The sequence below is a fragment of the Talpa occidentalis genome, unplaced genomic scaffold, assembly GCF_014898055.3.
Source record: "Talpa occidentalis isolate TD23 unplaced genomic scaffold, MPIMG_talOcc4v2.1 talOcc4.8, whole genome shotgun sequence".
In the NCBI taxonomy this organism is placed as follows: domain Eukaryota; kingdom Metazoa; phylum Chordata; class Mammalia; order Eulipotyphla; family Talpidae; genus Talpa; species Talpa occidentalis.
In genome coordinates, this window is record NW_023605194.1 from 5,174,364 (window position 1) to 5,184,641 (window position 10,278).

A 10,278-nucleotide genomic window follows, 5' to 3' on the forward strand; every position below is an offset into this window, starting at 1 on the left:
TGGGGAGTTGAAGTGGAGAGTCGGTGGCAGGTTAGAACCTCCTCAAGCTTACAGTTTTATTAAAAAGTATGATAATCATAGGATTAAAGATTTGGAATCCACACTTTACATTGCACATAATATATATAAAATATTAATTAACCTTTATTAACTTGATGCCATACTATCAGAACTCTTGTTTGTGTGTGGAATGTGTGAAGTTTATGGTTACAACTTAGCATGAAGAAATTTAAAATCATAATGGTTTTGTTTCATCACAACGTACATGGAACATTAGGAAATATAACATCCACTGAAAACACATTCTTAACAGTCAAATCACTCAATGATCAGCTTGTAATTGACAACACAGATTTTCCTACCTCTATATTTTATGACATTGTCAATATCCAAATTCTAAGGAAGAAAAAAATTGATTTTAAAATAAAAACAATGGCAGCATATTAAAGGTATTTGCGTGTTGGCAATTATTCAAAAGGGAAGCGTATGTGGGGTGACTCTAAGCGGGAGATAATTGAGAATATGATAGGTTTGGGGGGCATGTGTTCAAGGTTCCCACTTCATTGTCCTTAGAGATTTAGTCAACAAAGGTAGCCAGTGTTTAGGGTATGTTTTGGTACAGGCATGTCTGACGCCAGGGACCCAGCAGTAATTCAGCAGAATTCAACAGTTCAGCTAGAGACAGGTTATCATAGTGCTCCACGGTACTGCTGGGCTTACAGTGCGACGTGTATCATGTACAAGAAGGGCTTCGTGTAGACCTGGCCTGTAGCCTCATGTACAGGTGAAAAGCTGAGTCTTCTACTTCAGGCAGATACAGAGGGTTGACCTTGGGCTAATGCTAAGCCTCAGTGTCCTCATCTCGGGTGACAACAAGGACACCTATCTTGGGACTGGAGTGGTGCTGGAATAGGACAAAGCCTACAAAGGGTGGAGTACAGAGGCTGGGCAGACAGCCAGCACCGAAAAATGCAGGCTACTGCTTTACGTCACAGAGATAAAAAATGACAGTGACATTGGGAAATTTATTCTCCTGCTGTCTCGGGAGGCGATGACTCTACCATCTCCTTTCACTCTGTGGCGACATTTAGAAGACGCAGAGACCACATCACGTGAAGTCAGCGTGTGTGTGTGTGTGTGTGTGTGTGTGTGTGTGTGAAGTCTCTCTCTGTTTGTTTACAATTTAGATAAAGGAAAAAGAAGGTCCAAGAGGATAAATATTGGTATTCAGTGTGCAAGGATAAAACTGGGAAGGAGGGTTTTGTGATCTTCTTAGAAAAAAAATCAAAAAGAGAAACTATCAGAAGAAGATTAAGTCAAATATATTAATAAGCCACTTACTGTGTTTTTCAAGCAAGAAATATCTCATCGGACAGCATGATAAAATAACCTAAACTTCAACTTGGAAAGAACTTTGTATTCTTCTGGTTTTATCCTTCAATGTTTCCCACTAAAAGCAACAAGTTAATTATGATTTTGCAAACCAATATTCTTAGAATCTTCCCTTAAAGAGTTTTCTTACTTCAAACTTGGGATCACAAGTTCTATGCGGAAGTTTTTATCCACATGGATCTCCCAGACACACTGCATGTCTGTTGGGTAGTTGTCCGGGTACAGCGGACTGGAAAACGAGCCAGAGAAGCTGGAGATGACCCCGCCACAAGAATGGTCTCCTCCTAAAACAACAGGAAAAAGACCGTCGTCCTGTGTCCACACGAAACCACTCACGTCACCCCAGAAGGCAGCACGCCCACAGCTTGGCATGAGGCGGGAAAGGTGTGGAGTTACCATTCCAACTTAAAACAAGTGACTACCTGGAATATGATCCTGAGAAACTGAAGGGAGACCTGAAAAGGAAGAAAAAGAAAGATGATGATGACATGCAGGGGAAAGGACTGAGTCTCATCTGCAAGTCAGTGAAATAGAAAGATTTTCCTTAGAAATATCAATGGACCTAGTGCACTGAGCCTGAGGGTGCTGGGGGAACACGATGTCCCCCCTTATCTGTGGGGGATACATTCCATGGTCCCCAGGAGGTGCCTATTCCTAGTTGCAGGGGTGCAGATACTACCACTCTGTTAATATACATGTTCTGTTTTTTCCTACCTGTGCACATCTACACCAGAGTTTAATTTACAAATTAGACACCATAAGAGATTAGCAACAATAACGAATATAAAGTAGAACAATTACAACAATGTACTGTAAAAAAATTATGTGGATGTGGGCTCATCTCTCTCTATCTCTCAAAACATCTTCTTGTACAGAATATTTTCAGGCTGCAGCTAACAGCAGGCAATTGAAACCATGGAGGGCAAAGCTGTGGAAAGTGGGGAGACTACTGTGTTCTCCACATTCTTGTGGCAGACTGAAGGAGGCCTCAGGTCTGGGGCGTGCTCCTGTCACGAGGTGGGGTCGAGGTCCCCATCCCAGAACCTGGGTGAGCTCCAAGGCTGCTCTAGCCCATGGCCTGGGGCAAGAGAACACGGTGCTCACGAGACCAACAGCTTCACTTCCTGCCCCTGGACCACTGGGTGCTCCTGGCTCCCCGGGCCTCCTCACAGGCTCTGACTCCCTGCTGGAGACCAGGTGAAGACATCCCAAGACCACCTGGACAGGAGGGGCCGCGGAGGAGCGGGGTACGTGAGTGAGCCATCCTGGACCCTCCAGGTGGACGCCCCAGGAGCCCTGCTCAGCACCACGTGGGCCAGCAGAATCTCTCCTCAAATCTCTGATTCCAAACCAGAGCATACACCTCAATGCTGGTTGGAAACCAGTGGGTTGTGAAGTAGCCATAGTAACCAGAATGGCTTCTCTCCATCAACACGGTCTTCCTCACTTCCCATCATGTGCATAGGTCTCAGCTGAGCTGAGTTCCATGAGGAACTCCCAGGGGAGCCTTCACTGGCATAGTCGCCGCCATTGACACTAACTTTAGCTGGCCCTGCCCTCTCACCTGTGACCCCTACGTGTAAAGCTGGCCCTTCCCCAGAAACGCCAGGTCACATCAAGGTATCTCTAGGCAGGGGCCCGAGAGGTGCTTCTGCCCATGACCTGAGCCTCTGGGTGGCCTCTGGGTGCTGTGGGGACACAGACAGAAGGCCAGATTTACAAGTCCCATTCTGTTACTGTGTAATCGAGTTACCTTGAGCAAGTTTCTCGATTGCCCTAATTCTCAGCTGCGAGGATTCAGAAAGGGATCAGAAAGCCCCGCATCTGGCCTGCTGCTCTGCCTCTGTGCATTGCCACCAGAGGAGGGGCCTGCCACTCACCTCGGCACCCCGCCGGGTTGCACTGCATGTGCTGCTCTGCTTTCTCTATTCTTTGGTTTGCATTACAGATGAACACCGTTCAGTCCTTAAGTTAAACAATCTTTGAAACAGCAAAAGTCTTAAGATCCCTGAGAGCATGTACTTTGGGGGGAGATGGGTCAGCATCAAAACTGGCTCTACATTAACTTGCTGAGCGAGCTCAAGAAAGTGCTTTAACATTTTTGCACCTCTTCACAAAATAGAATAGAAAGTGCCTTTTTCCAGAACTGTTTTGTGCATTAGCAGTAACTGGAGTGACTCTTTCCTTATTTTTGCATTAACTTGGCCTGGCCTGTGGGTAGCTGGGACCAGTGCACAGGGTGGTAAGTGAGGTTGGTGCCAAGAGTCTGGCGAGCTGGCATCTGAGCCCAGGCCAGCCCTGGGCATGGGACTAACTTCGTAGGTCTCACTGTGGCTCTCCAGAAGGCAGGACAAACCAGAGTCCCTACCTCAAAGGATCACTGTAGGGATTAAATGAGATGTGTACGTGAAGGCTCAGAGCAGTGCCTGGTTCTTAGCGTCTGAAATAATAGCATTTAATGCTATTATTATTTTAATTTTTATTACAACAGTTGTCTGGACTAGGGAAAAACATAAGCACTTACCTGGAGGTGTGGGAGGGGGCAGGTCTTCCGCATCTGAATGTACAAAGAAAGGCGGTAAGTCATTCACTCTATTTAGTAAATCCAAAGCCTCCTGGGGTGCAGGTGAGGGCTGAAGGGGAACCCTGAACACCTGAGCTGTCCCCTGGGCAACCCCAGCCTCCTCTGTTAGGGTCCTTGGCCTGGGGGGTGGGAGGTCAGAGGCTCAGAACTAGGTCAACTCTGCTTCATGGCAGGGTGGCCAGGGCTAGATTTCCCTTGGCCCCTCCCCTCATGCTGACCCACCCAGACGGCTTGTTGTGCCAAACTTGAGTCCAATCTGACCTCATTAGTCATAGTCTCTGGGTTGGGGGTCCTGGAATCTGCACTTCAGTGCCCCAGGCAGTGCTGGTGCACACTAACCTTCAAGACTCCCCAGTCAACCTGGAGCTGCCCTGGCAGGGGTGCTGGGTAGGTGCCCCAGGATTATTTGATGAAAGAATGGGCGCACGGAGGGATGGTCAAAAGTCCCATTTGGTCTGCATAGTTGCAAAATGTCCTCTACCACATCAGAAATGGCCTCCCTGGCCGGGGCAGCTACCTGAGCAGATGACGCCGGCATCCTCATGGTGGCCACAGTTGTGTTCATGCCAGCCGGAGTGGGAGCACTGGCCCAGGTAGTGCTCCAGCCCTGAGCACTGGAGGTTGTCCAGGAAGATGTCTCCAGAGCCCTGGCCAAAGTGGGCCTTGCCAAGGGCAGACATGGCCCGGCCGCACCCCAGCTGCCGGCACACAACCTCCGCCTCGTTCAGGTCCCACAGGTCGTCACACACGGTGCCCCAGGCCCCCTGGTAGAGGACCTCCACGCGTCCGGAGCAGCGGCCCGAGCCGCCCACCAGCCGCAGCTCCGGCCAGTCTCCTGTGGACAGAGGTGGGGTGTGTGAGGCGCCTCTGGTCCACCAGGCCTCTGGGAGCAAGATGGTGGGCAGGAAGTAACATGCACTGTCTTGAACCTCGGGACTCGTTCCTCCACTTCTTGTGTGCTCCTGAGTTAGCGCTGCAGGATCTTCAGCCAGTTTAATTTCAGTTCAGCAGCATTGCCTTTCAGGTTAGGTGCTGATGCCATACTTATCAACCAAAGAGATATGGCTCCTGCCCTCAGGGAACCTACAGTCTATTACTAGTTAAATATAAACACCGGCACAATGCTTTCTCAACATGGTAATAAACACAGTGAAGAAAGAGAACAGGTGCTGTGCTCCAAAGAAACTAGTAGTGGGGGTGGAAAGTCTCCTCTTGGGGCAGTTGGAGCTGCAGGGGAGAGGCAGGGAGAGGCCTTGGGCAGGAGGGAACAGCTTATACAAGCGGGCCCTGAGATGGCCCTTCACTTCTGCATGTGTCTCTAAAATGTATATGGACTTACCCATACTTTTAAAGTGCATGGATGGACACACACATTTACAAGTGCTCTTAAAAACAGGGACTCAAACACACACACACACACACACACACACACACACAGAGGTATCATCACATGGACAAAACCCACGAGTAAGTCAAACAAGACTTTCCAAAGCCATCTCCAGTGGTGAAAACTCTGCTGCTTGGACAGTGGACTCAGCCATAAGAACAAATATCCCAAAGGCAATGAAAAACAGCTGATATTTTTTAAGTCCCATAAAAAACGTGTGACCTACCTGGACTGTTAATAATTGACTCTTCAGCATCTGTTTGTGTAGAGAAGCAACATGTCAGTATTTTTCAGAAATCCTGATTCTAATCACTGGAAGCAAAGGTTTGAATTACATCCTTCTAAGAGATTATTCATTTGATGTGAGAAAAATTAGTCCCTTGAAAGAACCAAAAGAGCCAGACTCATCCCTGGACACAAAACAACGCCTTTCTCTGGTTATTGGTGTTACTGTGTCATGAGAAAATGGCCAGATTCGAAGGCTACATTTGGGGTGACATGACTTGAACTATGCATTTTTGTACCATGTGAATTTCACTTTGGGGGACTTCAGGTTTGAACAACAATCCTCCAGAACATTGAATCTCTGGAATAACGGGCAGCCCATGAAGCTGTAACTAAGTTAGACATGCTGTGTAACAAGATGTCACAGAGGAAAGGGATGGATCCACAAACACAACAGGGCCCTTAGGCCTCACCTCAGGTTAAGCCTCAGGTAGCAGATGCCGACATCCTGCTGACCTGCTCCCTATATGGCATCTCAGGGAAACACATGCAGCCTCATTTTATAGTTACTGATTCCTTAAACTCTCACCTGGTGTTACAGCTGTCAGTTTATGAAAAGCATCTCATTATGGAAAAGATTATTAATAGACACACCAGAGGTGACTAACTCCTAGCCAGCTTTTTGCACATGAGAAAGTCCAAAGCATTTAAAGGAATTGTTACAAGATGAGTAGCCCTTTTAGTCATGGTCTCCTTGGCATTGGGATTAAGTGAGAAACACGGCAGGGAAAGAAGTCACAGATGGGCATCCCTTCTGTCAGCACTACCGAGAGCTTTATAAAGATGGTGTCAGGCCATCAGCAACCCTGCAAGGAAGCAATTCATGTCCTAATTTTCCAGAGGATGATGCAATGGCTCTCAGAGTTTACGTGTCACCCAAAGGCAGACTGAGGGTTGTCACTGGCCCTGAGGTCCAGACTCAGGCCTGTCTGCCTCTGGCCTTTAAGGTAAGTGTCTTGCAAGTCCCCACAGCCAAGCATGCTCTTTGCACATGTCTGTGTTTAGTAAAGCACCCACACCTTTGGCAATTCCTACGACCAATTAGAAAATGAGTGGGTTTTATTGCTAGATAATTAACCAAGTTAGAAGAGATGAAGTAAACATCTAGTGCCATGTGTTTGCAGATCCCGCCTTTGCCCCCGGCTACCTCTGAATTCCAGCATGGGGTCTTGGAGTACCTGGGGATTGGCAGTGACCACCTGGAAGAGGAGAGGTTACCTGAGCAGATGGCGCTGGCGTCCTCGTGGTGGCCACAGTTGTGCTCCCGCCAGCCCGAGTGGGCGCACTGGCCCAGGTGACGCTCCACCCCCGCGCACTGGAGGTTGTCCAGGAAGATGTCTCCAGAGCCCGGGCCAAAGTGGGCCTTGCCAAGGGCAGACATGGCCCGGCCGCACCCCAGCTGCCGGCACACGACCTCCGCCTCGTTCAGGTCCCACAGGTCATCGCACACGGTGCCCCAGGCCCCCTGGTAGAGGACCTCCACGCGCCCGGAGCAGCGGCCCGAGCCGCCCACCAGCCGCAGCTCCGGCCAGTCTCCTGTGGACAGAGACCGGGTGACTGAAGCCCCTGGGTGCTGCTCACACCCCAGGAGCGGTTGGAGCACCCCAACCCCACATGACCACGAGGGATGGAGAACTGGATAAAAGGTCAGCCAACAAGCCAGACTCCTAGCTGAGGCTGGTAAGTCCCTAAGATTGTCAAAATAATATTCAGGCTAAAACATACTTGGATGGGGACAATTTTGCCAGATGTGTATGCCAATCTGCTGTGACTAAATGCAGAAAATCATTGTAAATAGTTTGCACAACGATTTGTTATTTTGTGGAGTGATTTGGGTATGTGTGTGCATGTGTGTGTGTGTGTGTGTGTGTGTGTGTGTAAGTGTATGTTCACCTTTATAGTAACTCGGGAAGGCGAGCAGAAGAGTACCAGTCTGTTGGGCTTATGTGTGAACAGGCTGAACATTAAAGACATGAAGGGAGCTACCCCAACCCCACATCTGGTGAGTAGCAGTTCTAATCTCAGGTCTCCTGGCTCCAAATTTCATTATTATTTCCTTTGCTAGTCCATCTCGCGGTCCCTGGAATGGCATTAGCACACTCCTTGCTTTGCAAACATCTAATATTGATGCATTTACAATAGCTAAGATATGGAAACAACCTAAATGCCCCAAGACGGATGACTGGCTCAAGAAGAGGTGGCACATATACATGGTGGAATACTACTCAGCAATCAAAAAAGATAAACTCATGCCATTGGCAGCAACATGGATGGAGCTGGAAAGGATCATGCTCCGTGAAATTAGCCAGAAGGAAAAAGAAAAACATGGGTTGGTTTCACTTATAGGAGGGACATAGGGAAACTAAACAAGATATCGGGGGGAAAAAGATAAAACTAGCAGGGCAGACTATAAATCAGAGACATTCATCTGGGGAGAGGGAGGGAGAGGGATCAAAACAGGGGCGGGAAGAGCACAAGAAACTGTGGTGATAGGGCCTCCGTGGTGGTGCAAGGGGTTAAGACGCAACCTATGAAGCTGTCCGCAGCCACTGCAGCACGAGTTCGATCCCTGTCAAGGGAGCTGACCCACATGGCACAGCAGACCTCTCCTGTCTCCCCGCTGCTCCCCTCAGCAGTGTATTTCACTCAATCTGCCTGTTCTGCTCCCCACTCTGGCTCTGGTGAATCCTCTCACCCCCACACCTCTGGCCTATACCCCAGTTCTTGTATGAATAAATAAATAAATCTTTTTTTAAAAAAAAAGAAACTATGGTGATGGGTCACAGGTGTCTTGGTGGTCGGAATTTTGTGGGGATTACACCTGAAAGAACGAACAACGATGTAAAAATATATATCAATAAAAAAGTCTATTAGTGATGCAGGTAAGTTGATTCTGAGCAGGACTGGCCACATAAAGAAAAGGCAGGTGTCCTCCCCTCCAAGGCACCCGTAAGCTGCCCAGGCTTTGAGGACTCTGAAGAAATGAACTTTGTTCACTCTGGGAGGTCAGAGTCAACCAGGAAGACTGTGGATGGCCCTCTAAAGTTGGCATCAAGTCAGCTGGCCCAGGGCTAACATTTGAGCTGTGCGACTTGGTCTGCCTTCTGCCCTCGAAACATCCACACACAGAAACAAATGCAGCCACTGCATGGGAGGACCCTTGATAGTGAAGGGACATTTCCAGGGCTTACCTGGCCTGGAGGTCACCACCTTGGGTGTTGCTGTCAGGAGAGCTGTGGATACAAGGGGACACTTCGGTGACATTGGGCACATCAAGATGCAGCACCCTGAGATGTGTCCATTAAGATTCTGCTAATTGTTCTGCCTACACCTTTATCATTGTAGCCCACCCACATCAAACTTTATTTTTATAGGTGGGTTTTGTTTTTTCTCAGGTGGGAAAAACTGTGTGGGATCCAACAGCAATAGCATTCCCTTCTTCTGCCCTGTCACTGGAAATACAATGGCATTTAAATTGTGCCCTCTGTGCCAAGGTGCAAACATTCACAATGAGTGGCCTTTGGGGCAAACAGTGGTTCTGCTGGGTGCTTCTGTTTGGGGAACTTTCTCAAATCGTGGCGTGTTTGATTGTCTTTGATAGAACCAAAGAGTCAGGAAATCAAGAAGATGCAGGGATCCAGGATCCCTGCCACCCCTGGATCCCTGCATCTTGCTCTATTGCTTTACTTTCTTGAGCATCACGGGTATTGCATTTTTATAAATGGAAGGTGTGAGGCAATTGCACAAAGCAGATCTACTGGCACTGTTTTTCCAGCAGCATGGGCTGGCTTTGTGTCTTTGGGTCCCATTCAATTAAGATGTGTTCCTTGCTACGCTGGACATCAGCCTTTGCTACTGAATAGGCTACAATCCCGTGCAAACACAACTTTGGGAACCCAGAATGCATGCCTCGCCACATTGCCAGTGGTCTCAAGCAAAACCTGCAATATCTCCAAGGTGCCTGTGCATGTAACTGGGTCCCAGTGTCAGACTTGTGCAAAAAGTGTGCAGACAGGATCTCTCAGCTATAGCAGATTTGTGCGGGAAACCAGGAAACATACGGGAAGTCAACAGGAGTGGGGGCAGAAGAAGAAACACAGACGAGGGAGGATTACGTAACATTAAACATGACTTACACATCAGGTGTGGGGGCCGTGAGCCTGCGTCTGCAAGTACAGGAACGAACATATGGTCAATAACTCGAACGCCCACGACCCTGACTTTCCCTGGTCCCCTCGGTGACCCAGCCCCTCCCCTGCTTCATTGCCCTTTTTCACGCTTCCCTGCGAGTCACTCCGAGCTTGCTAAAAGAACAGGAGACTTCTGCACAGCATCTGGACGGTGCATGCTGGAGGGAACTCTGCGTGAGTCCCCCAGCCCAACCAGCCCAAGCTCTTTCCTCTCAGTGGTCAACACTGCAGGACACACCCCGGGGGCCACAAGGCAATCACTGATGCGCTCAAGCCTCACTTTCCTCATCTGTAAACGGGGATGAGCCACAGTTGGTGAGAATGATGGCGGTCACGCATGTCGGGTGCTTAAAATGTCGCCGGCATATCACAGGCATGTGGTAAACATCAGATTTTGCTCACTGATTCTACTTAAGCCCCTGCCCACAGCGCTTCACCAG

At 48.7% G+C, this 10,278-nt stretch overlaps 1 protein-coding gene across 1 annotated transcript in view; it reads right to left on the bottom strand.

Annotated features, from left to right (window-relative positions):
* Positions 1–10,215, bottom strand: part of LOC119234156 (deleted in malignant brain tumors 1 protein-like) — a 48,271-nt gene extending 38,056 nt beyond the window's left edge. The window contains exons 1-6 of the mRNA XM_037496947.1: positions 10,119–10,215; positions 6,780–7,184; positions 4,494–4,859; positions 3,917–3,949; positions 1,815–1,847; positions 1,523–1,676 (exon numbers count right to left, since the gene is read on the bottom strand). Coding sequence (XP_037352844.1) covers positions 1,523–1,676; positions 1,815–1,847; positions 3,917–3,949; positions 4,494–4,859; positions 6,780–7,184; positions 10,119–10,215 — 1,088 coding nt within the window. The remainder of the gene's footprint in view (positions 1–1,522; positions 1,677–1,814; positions 1,848–3,916; positions 3,950–4,493; positions 4,860–6,779; positions 7,185–10,118) is intronic.
* Between the last annotated feature and the right edge of the window lie 63 nt (positions 10,216–10,278).